The sequence below is a fragment of the Tupaia chinensis genome, unplaced genomic scaffold, assembly GCF_000334495.1.
Source record: "Tupaia chinensis unplaced genomic scaffold, TupChi_1.0 Scaffold000046_3, whole genome shotgun sequence".
Classification (NCBI taxonomy): Eukaryota; Metazoa; Chordata; class Mammalia; order Scandentia; family Tupaiidae; genus Tupaia; species Tupaia belangeri.
Window position 1 is genome coordinate 3,810,083 of NW_006159504.1, and position 18,147 is coordinate 3,828,229.

The 18,147-nt window shown below is 40.5% G+C and overlaps 1 protein-coding gene across 1 annotated transcript in view; it reads right to left on the reverse strand.

Moving 5' to 3' along the window:
* The window catches only part of TGS1 (trimethylguanosine synthase 1), a 52,580-nt gene that overhangs the window by 12,247 nt on the left and 22,186 nt on the right, over positions 1-18,147 (reverse strand). The window contains exons 6-12 of the mRNA XM_006140878.3: positions 17,052-17,138; positions 15,634-15,808; positions 12,488-12,791; positions 9,117-9,275; positions 7,050-7,193; positions 2,627-2,843; positions 1,340-1,418 (exon numbers count right to left, since the gene is read on the reverse strand). Coding sequence (XP_006140940.1) covers positions 1,340-1,418; positions 2,627-2,843; positions 7,050-7,193; positions 9,117-9,275; positions 12,488-12,791; positions 15,634-15,808; positions 17,052-17,138 — 1,165 coding nt within the window. The remainder of the gene's footprint in view (positions 1-1,339; positions 1,419-2,626; positions 2,844-7,049; positions 7,194-9,116; positions 9,276-12,487; positions 12,792-15,633; positions 15,809-17,051; positions 17,139-18,147) is intronic.

An 18,147-nucleotide genomic window follows, 5' to 3' on the forward strand; every position in this document is an offset into this window, starting at 1 on the left:
AGGAGGAGAAGGGATTATGGTAACACCATACCCCATCGGGAGTATTTTGTCACTTTCCTTCCTCCCCTTTCTGCCAAGTACATGCATCCTCTGGCAAATTAAAGATTAAAAAAAAGCAAATAAAGGATGCAGGTGCCAGACAGTGGCTCAGTGGTAAACGTGGTGCTCTGTGAAGCTGACTCAGACGGGAAGGTTCTGTGTCATGTCAGGAAACCTCCCTGGCATGCTGGGCACGTGCAAGTCCAGGACGTGGGGCTGGTTACAGCTGCAGATGAACTGGGGTATCAGGACCCTGAGAGGTGCTCTCTGACTCATGGGACAAACAAATTAAGGAAACAATAATAATAATAATAAAAAGAAAAATACCTAAGAATGACAGGACTAATTCTGAGAGTATGAAATAGGAGAGAAAGGAAAAATCCACAACTAGCACCATTACAGTGAAATACGAAAGATGAAAGACAAAACATTTTCAATAGAGCACAAAACAGGTAGTAAGTGTTCAGGGAGGAATCAACAAAAGCATGAAATGAAGACATCACTGAACCTCTAAGAGGCAGCTACCATACCCGACCTAATCCGCCTTGGTGAAAGAAAAGTGAGCACTGCTAAGAACTAAAAGAATATTTAATATTAGTCAAGTGTCCTATCCTCCAAGACTATAGTTCCCTAGTTTCTATCGTCCCTGGTCAAATTAAGATCTTACCTGTCTCTACCATTCTGCTGAGGCTCCTAGTTTCAGAAATACTCAAAACCTTGTTTCTCAAGGTGGGTTTCAGCAAGGGCAGATCGAGGCTAATCTACTGTGCAGCATTTGAAATACGACACACTCCAACGCCCTTTCAATGCCTCCAAGTCAAAGTCTAGAGTGCTCTGTCGTGTCTATGTATGCCAGGAGCAGCAGTGATGAGAGAAGGGCAGGGCCAGCAGGCGGGAACTAGGTTAGAGTGGCTGGATCCCACATGGCCGATGGTGTAGTTCGAGTACCAGACTCAACAGCTTAAAAACCATGCCGGGCATGTGTGTGTGTGCCCCAAATCCTGAGGAGAATGAAGAAGGGATTGCACTGTGGTCAAATCACACTGGGGTGTGATTTTTTCACTCTCCCTCCCTCGCTCTCTTTCCCACAAGCATGTGCACTCTAGAGCAAAAAGGAAAAGAAGAAGAGGTTGCAGACATGTCTCTAACTGCCAGACACTTCCAGTTTCTAAACAGTCAGCAAGCCCAGGACTTCTCATAATCCACATTCTTGTGGTAAGGAAATGCCCTGTACTTTTTCTGCCCATTCTTTGTAATAGTTCAGCCAGAAACTCATGCAAGTTTTTCAGTAAATGCTTACCTGGTCGATGTCAGCATTTCTTGGAAGAAAATAAACAATATTATTAGTGATCTTCTGGGAAAGTCTGAAAATTTCAAACGTGGAGAGCAGTTAAGAAAAAGTAACGCAGAGTTCATTTCTATCAGAAAGTGAGGAGCTTTACTTACTGTAACTTGAGGGTATTTCAACATCTTAAAAAAAGACATAACTTTAAATTCTCTAATAGAGAACCTAAAATTAAGTACAATATTTTAAAACTTAGCAGCATACTGTCCTTGATGGATCAGAAATTATAGGTAATTAATTTAATTACTTGAGCAGGAGGCAGTCAAGAACCAGATATACATATTCTTTTTGCTATTTCCTAATTACTGGAAAAATAGAATTAAAATAGGAAATCATGATATCTCTGCTTTCTAGTAAAAATAAAGTCTGTCATTGTAGTCTGCATTCTATATTTTAATTAGCAATTTAGAGACATGTCTCCTGTTAAAAGAGTCAAGCAGGTAATTCTCTGGAGTATGGGGGTGAAGAAAGAGAAAGCAATTCATGTTATTCTTTATGAAATAAAGGTTTGCTTCAGAATCTGGAAGAGAAACAAGGAAAACTTGAAGATACAAAGAGAAGTAACATGAGTTAGTGTGAGTTGCAGCCAAGCTATGGGACGGTCACTCATAGACTCTGGGGATAAGTTTTGAGGAAATTCCCATTTTCTAGACAGACAATAATTCCAAACAATTAGTGCATTCTAGTTCTTGCTTTAAACAGTAAACTGGATAGTAACCAAGGGGAATATGATCTCATGTTTGCCATCGCTTCTGGAGCCCAACCAGCACACAACTTACATATCTGCTCTCTCTCCCTCTTTTATTTTTTGGAGAGGTTTTTGCTATAGGGTACATGCACTCACCAGAAACACAGAGAAAGAAAGAGAGACAGAAGGTAAGAAATCACCCCCCCACGGGGGAAGGCCACGCCGCTATCTCTTCTCCTCCATTCTCCTCTTGGGATCTCGGGGATGCACGCACACGCTCCCAGCGTGAGTTTAAGCCACCAGGCCCGGGACTCAAACCGCGTCAACTACATGGAAGTTCAGCAACATAGCCACTACGCTAACCGCTGGTCCCCGTATCTGCTCTCTTTAAAGCAAACTGGGAGAGACTGTGAAAGGAAAAGAAACTGGAATCTATCCTATGTTCTCTCGGCCAACATCTCCTCTCTTCACTAACTGCTCTCTGTCATACACACACGTCCCCCTTCCCCTCCACGAGCGCCGTCTGCGTAAATGCTCAGCACGTTAAAGGATATCCATCGGGGGACATCATGGTCCTGATGTCAAAGGTCTCTGCGGTGGCGTAGTCTGGCCCTCCCCAAGGTGGGCTGAGGAACACGACGTCAGCCTTTAAAGAAGAGGCCAGCAGCAGGAAATCTCCACAGATGAACTCTATCTTATCTGCTACCCCGTAAACTTCTGCGTTATTACGAGCAAGATCAATCTTAACAGGATCGATATCGATGGCAATCACTAAAAATAGGAAAAGAAAAAATGAGTAAACTGAGAGTGACCATTCATCCCCAGGCCAGTTATTTTCAGTAGTTTATCTTCTGTTTAAAAACCCCTTTTAAAGATGAAGAGACATTTGGTCACATTTACTGGAGATAGGGATTTTAGCTAGAATTTTAAAATTTAAGTCAGAAAGAGCTGCTTGTGCTGTACCAAGAAGATATGACTGAGGGAGCTGGCTTTTAAAACTGTCTCGCTGAGGCAGTCCTACGCTAAGCCAGTGACAACAGGTGCCCCCAGGTGTCCCCGAGTGCCTCGTAAGTGGTCAGCATGGAGCTGTGCTCTGTAGCCCGAGCAGCCAACCATGGAGCAGGCCACCAAGTGCACAGGAAGCCCGTAATGCCAGCTTTCAGAGAACACAGACTTCCTCAAGACGAGGCAACGCTCAAATGAAGACAGCCTTGACGACTCCTGTGGAAAACCAAAACACGTTTCTACAACTTCTGAAGAAGAAATGTAAAAACATCTGCTGATGGGCTTTAATGAGACAGTTTAGGTAGAGGGAACAGACAACATTATGTTTCCACCGAATGGGCTTCCATTTAATTCACTGCCATTTCATAATGAGCAATGTAAACACAAGTCAGGTTTAGCTCGCTCATGTCTGGGGGTAGTAAATCGGTCAGGCACACCTGTGTGTGCACCAGCATGTTGGTGGCAATATTCTGTATTTGCCCGGGCTGAGGAGAACCTGACACAGATATCGCATGGTTATCATGTTTTCCAGAAAATGCCAGTCTCAAAATTTGCTAATATTTTTGGAAAATAATGTATAAAGATCAATTCAACGATGAATCTAAGCACCCATTCTAACGCGTACTGTAAAATGGTGTATTTACAGTGCTGCTTTTCCTGTACTAAATAAACTAACATCCACTTCCGTAAGAGAAACGATCCTTCTCAGCTGCTCAATCTGCTACATTTACAGTTCAGAGGCAGTTGAAAGATATGCTGACAATACCAAAAAGTCAAAAGAAAAAAATTACATTAACATCCAATCTATTCAGTTAATCTTATTTTCATCTACATTTTTTTTTTGGAGATAGGTTTGATTTGCAGGCCTTACAGAATGTAAGCATTCACTCTATCGCATAAATGAAATGCTGACAATATTCAATGATACTATATATTGTGGTCTCAAAATTTGCTAATATTTTTGGAAAATAATGTATAAAGATCAATTCAACGATGAATCTAAGCACCCATTCTAACGCGTACTGTAAAATGGTGTATTTACAGTGCTGCTTTTCCTGTACTAAATAAACTAACATCCACTTCCGTAAGAGAAACGATCCTTCTCAGCTGCTCAATCTGCTACATTTACAGTTCAGAGGCAGTTGAAAGATATGCTGACAATACCAAAAAGTCAAAAGAAAAAAATTACATTAACATCCAATCTATTCAGTTAATCTTATTTTCATCTACATTTTTTTTTTTGGAGATAGGTTTGATTTGCAGGCCTTACAGAATGTAAGCATTCACTCTATCGCATAAATGAAATGCTGACAATATTCAATGATACTATATATTGTGTTGTCTAATAATGGTGGCCACTAGCTGCACGTGGCTACTCCCTCCTCTGACTAAAATGAGACACATGAGAAGTTCATGAGTCACAGCAGCCACACTGCAGACGCTCAGTAGCCGTGTGGCTAGTGGCTACCATACTGGATGTGCAGATATAGAACATGTCCACCGTAAATAGTTCTGCCAGGCAGCAAGGATGTCAATCTACTGGAAGACATAGAAGGAAAAAAGAAATCTTAAACAGCAAAATGCAAAACTGCAGATATCTTAACCATTCACTTGCGTATGTACATAGACAGGAACTATCAATTATGCACAACGTCATTTTATACAAACAGTTGAAGCATAACTGATTTTACACCCATGTCTGTCTACAGAAAGACATGCACATACATTATGACAGGAACTTAAAAAGCAGTCAGTGTAAATGATTATATGTGTATATGTATGTACGCATTTGTTTTGCATTTCCTGCCATAATTTGGTCAGCTCAATCACTCTAGGGGAACCCTAAGGGGAGGAAGGGAGGGGTCTCTGTAACTAACATTCAGAGAGTATCTGTGAGTTGCTACTGCTGTCTGGGGAGCGCTAAATAAGCTGAAGGCTCCCTGAGCTCCAGTCCCACACCCTGCAAGGACAGAAGTGAGGCCAGAGAGCACTGCGAAGGTGCAGGGTTGGCTGTGTGCTCCCTTTCTTCCCAGAGGCCAGCAGCTGCACTGCTGAATGATGTTAAGACACGCAGGAACCATGGTGGGAGCTGGTCTCTGAGAACATGTCAGAAGCACTCTCCTTTAGCGTGAGACCCTCATTAGATATTTTACTTTACCAAATGTGTACCAAGCTACAGAGCACCTTGGCAATAGATCTAGACTTGTAAAAATACAAATTTACAATATAGACTATTTTCACACTGTTTTGAGCAAATTCCCAATCTTTTCTGATACAATGCCAAAATGAAGAAAAAATTTTATAACTTTTGAGGAAAAATCATTTTCAGGCAATAAATATTGATTTTTAGCTCAGAGGAATGACTTATCTGCCAATGTCTGAAAGGAACTTTGAGAGTAAATGGTGAGTTCAGAAAAAACAAGAAAACAATGACTATTCTATAACAATAACTTTTATCTAGTCTGTCAAGAGACCATAAAAAGTTAGCAAATGCCATGCCGTGAGCACAGGAGTAAATGAATAGGGGTCACAGTTCATCAGCAGTGGTCTTCAAAAAATATCAATGTTAAGATTATTATTTTCTAGTTTCTATATTATGCTTTCCAGAATCATATTATGTTTTCTTGCTGACATTAAGAACTTAACATAAATTGATGAGACCCAGTTGAAACCTGCTGACATCGGAACTGTCGCTGGTGTGTATAAAATGAAGACACTGAAAAAAACACAAACATCTTCTAGGAATGACTGCACAATGCCTGTCTTTAAAATATCACATTACATAACATTTTAAAAAGTTCCATGATTCAGCCCTGTCAGATTGGGCAGAACACTCAATGTCAAGTAGGCTTCTTTCCCCAGGAAAAAGCAAGCCGTCTACTTGACAGTTACTAGTGAACACACAGTGACAGAGGTTTTCATCCTCATGATTCTAACAAGAGCTTGTGCTGTACCAGGAAAATGTGACTGAGGGACAAAAGAAAAGGAAGTAAGACTGAGTAGGGGCACAGCAGTAAAATACAAACCCACACGAGCAGGCTCATTTGCAGCCAGAGGCCTCCCTGGTACACCAGGCACTTGTGTGCCCGTGACGTGGCTAGCTGAGGCTGGTGTGGACTGTGGCATCAGGACCCTGTCGGGGGGACTGTACTTTCTTCTCTCTCACTCATGGAATAAAACTTAAAGTGAAAAAACAAAAACAATGATAAAAATCCCACAAGGACAAATAATATCCAAAGAGTTTTAAAGTATTAAAATGTGAAAGCTAAAAGGTATCTTTATCTCAATTCAACTTTCTTCTTTTAAAAAGTTTTTGGCCATAGGGCACATGTGATGCCAGAGAAAGGGAGAGGGAAAAGTGAGAAATCAGCCCTCATGGGGATGGCTATGCTACATATTCCCAGCAAGCTGTCAGGTCTGGGACTCAAACCATCGTTAGTCAAGTGGCAATCCAGCACTGTAACCACTATGCTACCTGCTGGGCCCTCATCTTCTCCTTTAAATTAAGATTAAATGATGTCCAGTCATAGAGAGAGTGACGGGGTAGCCAAGCTGGGGCTCCCTGTTCACTGTCCTTCTAAAGAACGGTCTCCATTTTAGTATTTCTGGTATTACAGAATGTCACGATCTTGGCTCCACCAGTGGCAAATGTGTCTATATAATTTTAAACAAGTTAATTCATCCTTTATACCTCAGCTTGAGATGTGAAATATGGATGGTAGAAGACATATTTCATGAGACTGCAGACTAAATAAACTAATACATATTACGCACCTGACACCAGTCCGAGATAAAGGCACTGATGCGATAATCATGTGATGTTAGGCATGCACGCTGAATACACACTAGATATTATCCTAAATATTTGGTATTAAATGGCTAATTATACATTAAATCCCAGCAAATGCAGGCTGAAACCAAGTATTTATTGAATGGACTGGAAATAGTTCTCTTCCATTGATGGCTAATTACCTCTCTTTCCCGTTAAGGCAAATTGAATGGTGTTTCCTCCGACGCCACAGAATGCATCTACGACAGTGTCGCACTTGAAGGACTGACTGACCCGGCCAGCAATGTGCTCAGCGATCTTCTCGGGTGTAACTGAAAACCAGCCTTCTGCAAGGGAACGGTATTTCTGTTAAGATGTTCAATTTCAAGAAGCCAAACCAAGCATAATCATAGCAAATGGCACTATATATTGTACATTTTAAAAATGCTGTTTCCCATTTCAGAAAATTGTAAGTTACTCAGTTTTAAAGAAAAGTTCCACAAAGCTTGTTATAGAAAGCAGCAGTATTCCCAATTTCTCAGTTTCCATGGGAGCAATCATTTCAGTTTTTAACCTGATTGTTTTGTGATATACCCTCATCTCTCCAGTAGCTGAACACAGCTTTGATTTTTCTCTTTGAGACATTAACCACTGACTATCTGCTATGGAAAATGAAAAGTTGACTGCTCTAATTAGCTAGTGCCCCATACTCTACCAGGTTTCTCAGTTATTTCATTCCTAAGGGCAAAGCAATGACCCAAATCTGTACTGGACATTCTGGAAAAATTTGCATGTTTTTAAAAGGTCAGAAAAAGCTAGGAGCTGACTGCAAATGGCCAGAAAGCTGCAAAGATAAGTAGGAACAGCAGAATCCTCACCATTTTCAAAAGAAAGTACTGCCTCCTTCTTTCCTAACAGAAGAAACTTAGGTTGCCGCCCCCCCCAGATGTATTTTTTTTTTGAGAGTTTTTTTGCAATAGGGCATGTGCACTTGCCAGAAAGACACAGAGAGACAGAGAGACAGAAAGAGAGAAATCATCCCCCAGGGGGGATGGCCATGCTGCAATCCCTTCTCCTCCATTCTCCTCTCGGGATCTTGGGCACACATGCACACGCACCTGGCGTGAGTTTAAGCCACCGGGTTCGGGACTTGAACCCGCAGTTGACTACATGGGGGTCTAGCGACATAGCCATTACGCTAACTGCTGGTCCCCTAAAAATATACTTTTTAACAAAATGGCTTCCTAATTTTTCCTCTTCCCTCCCTTACCAACTTTTAATGGCTCCTCATTACTAGAAGAATGAGAATATAAACTCCTTTCATAAAATGTCAAGTTTTTTCATTTTTTTTTTCCTCCTAGCAAACCTCTATGTACTTAGTATACATTTTGAAATTACTGAGGTTCATAAAACCCTTAAAATTCCATCACAGATGAAGACCTCCTAATAATATAAAAATTAATTATCGGTCTGCAAGATTGAGCTAAGTTGTTCCAGCTCATAACAGATAAACTTTAGAAAGAATTCAAAATGGCCAATGTTAATTTAATTATAATCTTTCTACACTGAATCTTCCTTCATCAGCTCTTTTTTAATAATCTATCACTTATTTTTGCTAGCTATACCAAGATGCTATAAATACAGATTGAACCTGATTCTTTCAGGTTCTGAAATTGTTAAGAGATATATACTTATATATATCTATAGCTATATATATATATACATACACACACACACACACACACACACACACACACACACACATATATATATATATATATACACACACACACAAATAAATATCTATAAAGTAACTGTCCCATTGAAAAATGTCAAAGTCGTGAAAGACAAAAAGCTTGAAGAACGAGTCCAGATTAAAGGCAACTAAAGAAACATGAAACTAAATGCATGATTTTACAAAAATTCTATGGAGGGGACGATTAAGACAACAGATGAACCAGAGTAAGGACTGTAGGTTACGGTACTGTGATCATGTAAAACTGATGGTTCCTACTGTTACATTAAAGCATCCTTGTTCTCTGCAAATACTCGCTGAAGTATGAAGGGATGGCGCATGGCATGTACCACTCTCAGAAGCAGACACATTCATGCATACTCAGAGCGGAGAGCGATAAAGCAGATGTGGCAAAGAACTGAAACAGCTGACTCTGGGTAAAGGAGATATTAAAAACTATACTATTTTTGCATTTTCTGTAAGTTTAAAATGGTTTAAAAGTAAAGTTAAAACCTATAAAGCTCATACACTTTACCTCTGTCCAGTTTAATCCCATCATCAAAACGAGAGAAGAGCCTGTACCGCTGGACCCAGTACTTCGCCAGCTCAGGAACAGCAGCGATCTCAGAAGGCAGACTGTTCGTCTTTTTGTTTTTGTTCTTCTTTTTCTTCCTCTTCTTCTTTTTCACTTCAGCTAAAACAGAATGAAAGAATGTACATGCTTGCTAAGAAAAAAGAAAATCACAGGTGAATTTATCTAAAACAGTAGCCTATCAAATAATTAGGATTTCTCTTTATTAATGAGAGAGCCATGTGTGAGAGTAAGAGGCAGAGTGACAGCGAGAGAGAGGTGAGTGCTCTACACAGGACTGGTCACATGACAGTCCCTGTCCTTCTGTCTCCCACCCCATCAGATACTGGGCTCGCGTCTGGCGTGTTGCAGGCTGACTGGGCTGGGATTCAAACTAGTTGCCATGTGGGACTTGGCTTCTCTTGAGCAGTGCGTTACTTTAGCACCATGGAGCCAGCCCTTTAAGCTCCACTGTTTAATTCCTATGAAAGGAATGACTTAAGGAGCACTACTTTCCTTACTTCATTCACAGCACTGACAGAAAATATGTACAACTATTATAAAACCTATTGCTTCTGTTAGCCAAAGTGCTGCTTTTTGGTGAATTATAAAAATCTAAATATTTCCCTTCACTGTTACTTTTTTTTTTTTTTAATTGCCAGAGGGTGTGTGCACTCACTAGAGAGAGCGTGCGGGAGATGTACCTCCACTAGGGCATGGTCACAAGGTAATCTCTTCTCCGTTTCTCCACCCCGTCAGGGCTGTGGGCAAGCATACACACACGCCTGATGTATTTTTTAAGCCACTGGGCTGGAGATTTGGCCTGAAGCTGGCCATGTGGGATCTGGCTCCCTTAACCACCTACAGAGCTACATGGCTGGCCCTCCTTTACTTTTTTAACACAAAATCACCAATGACTCATCAGGGTCTCAGCCACATCATCCTAGAAGTTATATGGCACTTGACCTCCAGGACCTCTGAATCAGAGATTACTAGTTCTGTCCTATAGAAAAGGATCTCCTTCATTCAGAGACCGAGTTCTTCTTAGACAAGTTACTTTTATTAGTTTGGCCATTTAGTTTCAGTCCTGATTAGAAGCAGCAACACAGAAAAACAAGGGTGCCATTATAGGCAAGTATGAAAACAAGGAGAGAGCTGACAAATATAAGACTCTGTGACATTTAAATGGTCCCCAAGCATAGAACAATGTCTAAATATGGTCATCTGATCATTGACAATGGCAAAAGGTGTTACCAACAGCGAAGTATGGTGAGTGTCTCACACCAGGGCAACAATGATATTTTGGGTGGAATAATTCCATGTTGTGCAAGACCGTTTCACATCCAACATAATGCTGCATAATCTGCGGCCTCGGCCATTCTACCAACCATCTTCTAAATGCCCCCGTGAAGGCTGGGCCACCCTAGGAGAGAAACCCCAGCACAGGACAGCTGCTGTCCATGGAGCAGCATAGTGCTGGGGAACAGGACTCAGGAGTCAGAGAACTTGGTGCAGGCCCTAGCTATGCCACCTCCTTGGGCTAATTTCTTAACTCTTTTGAGCCTTATTTTTCATATTTATAGACTAGAGAACATTTCACCTGTATCACTGGGCTATCTTACAGATTAAATTAGAATAGTAAGGCATGTGAAAGTATTTCAGAAATCTAAAATCTCAGAACATCAGTTGTTATAACACTGACAACTAGAAAAGTTAAGAATAAGATCAGGCAGAAAAGAGAAAAAAATGTAAATTTGTGATTCAAAGACCATAAGACATACATATGCCCACATCTGCACAAAGGCAGGGAAAATAACCCAGACTCAAAGTATTTTCCTCAAGACTAAGTTAAGAAACAAGGGAGGATCACAATAAATGGTAATTGTTTCATAAGAACAAGTCTAAACAACCCATCAATAAACTGAATACTACAACAAACTAAAATTTCTATCTGATAAAAATATCAGTGTTCCACTGAATACAATTAATAGTTTTTATCATCCAAGAACTTCTGCTATAAAGAATTCAAACAGTAAAATAGGGCATAAAGTGAAATGTTATTCTGCTCTCTGTTCATTAGTGCCAATGGTTGTGAATATTTTTTTATATCAATATACCATCACAAAACACTACCGCCATCCATCACCCATGAACAACAACAAAATGAAAAAGAATCGTCAAACATAAAACCAGAGCAGTATCAATTTCTAAGTAGGCTAAGGAGGACAGGCCACATGCGGCCCACGGAATGGAATGGCTGCAGAGACCAAGCTCAAGGGCAGAGACCTTGGTCGCAGGACCATGGTCTTGGGAGGCAGTCTTCTCCAATGCTTTCCCTTATTTTCTCGGCCAAGAGTGAAGAACGTTTAGATACCAAACCAGAGCCAATTAGCACATTCACACTTAATATGCCTTCTCACTAATTAGAAAGAAATAGCAGGGCTGGACGGTGGCACGGTGGTAGTAGTGAGATGCTCTGGGAGGTACTGGTTTCATTCTAGAGACCTTCCTGAACATGCCAGGCAGGTACGTACCCAGGCTGAAGCTGGGGATGGAGAGCAGTGGGAGGACCCTGTGGGAGGGTGCCTGTCCTTTCCTCTTGCTCATGAAGAAAATAAACAAACAAAAACAAAACAACATTTAAAAAACAAATAAATAGCAGTGACTATTTAGGTATAAATAATTCACAAGAAAAACGAAGGAAAATCGTATTATGGCTATGTGGATCCCACATAACCAAGTGCACAGTTTGAGCCCTGAACCTGGCAACTTAAAAGACACACCAGGAGCACATGTATGTGTGTATCCAAAATACAGAAAGGAGGGAGAGATGGAAAAGGGATTGTGGCGTGACCATTATTTCCCATGAAGGGTGCTTCCCCTCCACCCTGGTAAACATATGCCCTCTGGCAAAATTAAAAAAAAAAGCTCTACCTGAGCTTTTTAAAAAGTTGAAGAGTATTTAGTTTTACCTTCACTTTCTTTTTTTTTAATCTTATAATTTATTTACATTTCACTATTGTACATCTTTCTGAGATATAATATGGATTTTTAAAGCATGTATGTGGCATGTGATAATCAAATCAAAGCTACTATCATAATCATTGTTTTCAACAAAGATCACATTACAATGAGCTCTGTTATTTTATCCACAGCTGTCCTCTCTTCTGTGTCTTCTAATCTTTCCATCTCTGCCACACAGTGGAGACATTCGGCATACACCTAGAGTGAGGATATACAGTGCTTGTCTTTCATAGTCTGGCTTATTTCACTCATTTTACATCGTCTCTATTCCACCACTTTGCACTGAATGACAGGATCTCACTTTTGCCTACCTTCGGTCTCCGCCTGCACAGAGTCTGGTATATCTTGAAGAACACAATCCTGCTCATCTGGAACAGCTGCTACCAGGATGTCTCCTCCATCTTTTTCTGGGTCGAGCTCACCAACTGAAGATATGGTCTGACTCTCGCCAGGATCGGGATTACTGGGCTCTGATGGGTCATCGCGTGTCTTAACAGACATGTCTTGTTCCTCTGAGTCACTGCTCGTGCAAGTGTCTTGCCCACTGTCTTTAGAAAATGACTGCTGTGACACTTCATCCTTTGGCTCATTAACCCATTTTAGGAATTTTTCTACCTGAAATTTTAAGATGTCATTATGTGCGACAGAATCTTTCCGCCTTTTGCCATTTGTGATTTGACTGATACGCTGTGTCATAATTATTAGTTCTGTAAAGTACATGTTATCACACAAGCTAATATAATTCTGAGGTAACTGAAATTTGTCATTTGGGCATGTCGTAATCTTATTAAAGATTTCTTAAAAAAAAAAAAAGGGGGGGGGGAGACTGAGAATTTCCTGTTTTCAATGAATACTAATGGGTCGTTGGAAAAGTCATGATGCACTTTTGCACAGAAAAACAGAATACATCATGACTTTTCTGATGATCCAATAATAAAATAATGGTAAAACTATCCCAGTAGTTTTCCATAATGATTTCTACTGTATGATATTATCTTTACAAATGTACCTTATTATTAATTTTAATTTTAAAATCATGCATGATGGGATTTCAAAAAGTTCATGGAAAAATGAAATTAAGCTATGAGTTTATTTTGGTCAAAAACCCCTGAATTCCCAGGCTGGCCTGTACATTGGGAGCTGGATCCCACATGGCCGACTCTGGTCTGGGTCCTAGCCCAGAGGCATGAAAACATGCTAATGCATTAGTGTATGCCCGAAATCCTGATAGAAAAACAGGAGAAAAAGGGATTGTGGTTTGGCTACACCAAACTGGGGAGTTCTCTTCTCACTCTGCATTTCTTTTCTGGTGAGTGCATGTGCCTTTGCATGAACTCCATTGTTTTTTGTAATAAGCATTTATGAACTTTTTCCAGGTCAGGTGAATACTTTCTTGTATCTTCTCTAACAAGAATATTCTTCACATCCGGTCTTCAGGACCTCCGTAGGAGTGAGTGAATTAGAATGAGAGTGGTAGACTAAGATGGGCAATCACCCAGAATTTCTCTGAAGGAAACGTGCCTATACATAAATCAGGTATTGAAGGACACAACAGCCACATTTCTCTTTTCCTTGACAGTGCTCCGCAGCTATGCTCCCATCCTCGTCTTTAGATCAATGTATGAGGATTATAATGCCCAATACATTAAGAAAAGGATAGGCTGGCAGGTGGTGTGGTGGTTAAGCCGCTGGACTCCCACATGCCTGATTGTGGTTCTAGTCCCAGACCCGGTGGCTTGCTTTCTCATGATCCCTTTCTCTCTCTCACTGGACAAATTTAAATAAATACATACATAAATAAAGTAATTCTTTAAAACAAATCAAGAAAGAAAAGGATTGACTGAAGTGATACTAGGCAGTTCGTTTCAGATATAACCAGAGTCTCTAAAATATTTATTAAACTAGTACCAGCAACTAACCAACATGAAGTACAGTCATATGCTGCATAACAATGTTTTGGTCATTGTTATGAGAGACCACAGATATGATGGTGGTCCCATTAAGAGCAACAGGCTGGGCCAGCCAATGGCATGGTGGGTAAGGCAGCTGGACCCCACACGGCTGATTGCATGGTTTGAGCCCCAGTCCAGGTGGCCTGAAAAACATGCTGGGCATGTGTGCACGTGTTCTCAAATTCCTAAGAGGAGAATGGAGGAGAAGGGACTGTGGCATGACCATCCCCCGGGGGCCTTTTCTCATCCCCCTACCCTAGTCTCTCGGTGATTACATGTGCCCTATAGCAAATTTTAAAAAGAAAAAAAAGAGCAATAAGCTACACTATGTAGCCTAGGTAAGCAGTAAGTAGGCTAGGCCGTCTAGGTCTGTGTAAGCACACTGTGCTATCACACATGTCAAACTGCCTAGAGGTATCCTTCTCAGAACGTACCGCTGTTGATATGCAACCCTCTCTCCCTCTGTATATATGTGTATATATAGCATACATGCCACAAATTCATAGCATGTTTGCAAGTATGCTGAAGTTAAGAAGGATGACATACAATAAGGGTAAAACAAAGTCATCGCAGTCTGAGATTATGCTCTACCGCTCTGAAGAGCTGCAGGAGGTGTGACTAATACCAAGGTTCTGCTCATTAAAAGGCACTTTCCCCAGAATAAATATAGAAGGATAACTCATCAAGCCAAGCAATCTAATCACTTTTGATTCCTAGGAACTGGAATAGTAAGGACAACTAAGTCTAAAGGAGGAGATATGAATTCCGAGCCAACAATGTGAATCACTAAATTGGTCTTGTGTTTCACCATAGGAGGAGAACTTGTTACCTCAGTGATAATTACATCTAGGTGAGCTCAGAATTAAGGTTTTGTTTGTTTGTTTGTTAGTTTTATTTTTTTAATTTTTTTTTTTTTGAGAACTTTTTGCTATAGAGCATGTGCGCTTTCCAGAACGACAGAGACAGACAGAAAGTGAGAAATCACCCCCCCAGAGGGGATGGCCACGCCACAATCCCTTCTTAATTCTCGTCTCGGGATCTTGGGCACGCACACACACACACCTGGCGTGAGTTTAAGCCATGGGGTCTGGGACTCAAACCGCGACTGCCTACATGGGAGTCTAGCGACATAGCCATTACGCCAACTGCTGGTCCCCAGAATTAAGGTTTTAGTGAAAGCTGTAGCAGAACATGAACGACTGGCTCCTGCTTAAGCTGAAACAGATGAGGGACTCCCTCTGGCCCTTGTCTCTTGTGACTACACAGGAAGGCAGTCTGATTGATTTTTCTTCTTAGACACTGCTTTGTAGTTTTCAAATATCCCCTTTTCGCGTTACCTTAATTTTCTTGTTTAGAACTTTACTTTCAGAAAGCAAGGGGAGAAGAATTCTAGGTATTATTTTATCTGGTAGAAACAGGCTTCCCATTTCAATACAACAATTTTCAGGAGATACGCTCACAAAACATGATTCTATCTATAAGTATAAAACAAAATTCATACATACCTTACTCAAAGCTTTGCTTTTCTTGAAATACGGTTTTTCTGATTCTTCAGTAAAGAAGATGTGTTTGTTTTTCATCTTTATTTGTCGGCGCATGTCCAAGTACTTTGATTTACGCTTCATGTTCTTCTCTAAATACCTGACTTGCCGCTGACTAAAGTTTGGGATCCCACCATACCTATGACCAAAAGAAAGGACTCACACCTTAAGTTCGAGGAGTATGTTTCCTTTTAGAAGAGAGAGTAAAACTAACAATTTTAAATGTGAAATGTCATAGTTAAAAAGAGCAACACAGTTAATACAGAGCAGGAAGTAGAGATTACATAGCAGACTGTAATAAAGAAATATCAAAAGAGAACATGCTCTCTTTTTAGAGAAATCAATTTTCTCAAGATGAGGTGATGCCAAACACTTTTAATACACATCTGGATGTGCTTCAATTGTCTGGAAATTGCTAGATTAATATAAATCAACCTGAACTTACGACAGAAGCAAACTCCTGTCAGCAAAATGATTGGGGAATATTTGCTCTAATTATCCAAATATTCCAGACCTAAAATGGGCTCATCTGGTATGAAGTCTTCGTTGACTGTATCAGGCCTCATCTAACTCTCTCCTATAAACTGTTAGGATTTAGGAGTATAATGTATTCTTTATCATGTACGAAATATGGAATGGTTTGGTTTTAAATGTCAGGTCTATTTTCTAGTTTACTGTAAAATTAAAAAAAAATTTTTTGGCCAGATAATATATGACTATATCAAATGTACATGATGATCTATACTACAATTCCTTTTCTTTTCTTTTTAAAAGGTTTTTGCTATAGGACACGTGTGCTCACCAGAAAGACAGAGAGACAGAAAGTGAGAAATCACCCCCCAGGGGGGATGGCCACGCCACCATCCCTTCTCCTTCATCCTCCTCTCAGGATCTTGGGCACAGATGCACACACACTCGGCGCTGAGTTTAAGCCACTGGGTCTGGGACTCGAACCGCAGTTGACTACATGGGAGTCCAGCAATGTAGCCATTACGCTAACTGCTGGTCAGAGGGCCCACATGATCTCCAGAGAGATAGAGGGGAGAGGTAGAAAGCACTCTCCACGTGGGGATGTGGTCAGTTTCAGTCTCTTCTTCCATCTCTCCATCCTGTCAGGATGTAGGGTATGCACGCACTTGCACTGGTATGTTTTCTAAGCTGTTGGAGCCATGATTCAAAGATGGTCAGTCATGTAGGATCTGACTCCCTTAACCAGTAGGTCTTTTACTATAATTCTTATTAATGGGAGAGGTCATTGGTTTAATTGTAACTCTTAACTATCAAGTGTATTATTATTTATTAACTACCTAAATACCAAAGAGCTTTAAAACAGGTGAAGTGGTTAGGATTTTTGAAAGACAACAGCTCTTATAAATACTTACTTTAGCCCCGAACCATGCTTGAATCCTAGAAGAGAACCATTGTCATCGATGTCTGAATTGGGGTTTTCATCGATATCCAGTTCATGACTAAACAGATAAAAGAGGTGAATAGTGATGAGCCATGACCAGCAAATAGTGGTAAGACCATCAGTTCAGGCAAACAAGAGGCGCATACAACCACTCTATGCAAACTTTCCCATCACAATCAACCATAGTTCACTAATTCAGGAAGCCAGGAGAAAAAGTACTTCAATTAAGATTTTTCAAATGAGAAAACGTATCTAGCAGTGTGGAACAAGGCAATAAGAGTCAAATTTTAAACCACGTCAAGTAATTATCTCTATTCCTGAACATGGTACAAATATAGATCTCCCCATTATTTTCTTTGGAAAACCACTAGTAAAAGCTGCAGCCTTAATTTTCTAGAGTCACTTCTTCAGAAGATTTCCTTAAAAGCCAGGAAACATTTGAGAAGTATCAACATAACCAAAAAAATTTGAAAGGAAAAAAATATTCTTATGAAGAATAAGGTCACAATAAAAATATTAGTAGCCAGGAGAGAACACACAGATCGAGAATACCCTGCAGTGATGCTGACTCCCTTGGTCATGATAGCATGACACTAAGTAAATGAGAATGGTGAGAAATGATTCTTCTAAGTTTGTCTTTCTTACTAAGCTTACTGAACATTTTTTTTTAAAGAGAGACTTTTATTATAGGGCACGTGTACCTGCCAGAGAAAGAGACACAGAAAGTGAGAAATCACTCCCTAGGGAGGACAGCCATGCTACAATCCCCTCTCCTCCACTCTTCTCTCGGGATTCTGGGCACGCATGCACATGAGCCCAGCCTGAGTTTAAAGACTCTGGATCCGAGACCTGAACTGTAATCGACTACATGGGAGTCTGGTGACTAACCGTTACACCATCTGCTGCTCCCAAGCTCAATGAACATTTTTAAAGAAAGTTTATTTATTATTTCTTCTATAAGAGAGAAAGAGAGCGACATCCCTAATGAGGTCTTTGAGCTATGAACCACCCCCAGCCTCAGCCATCCAGGATCTCAGACATGTACAATCTTGGTGTGTACAGTGTGG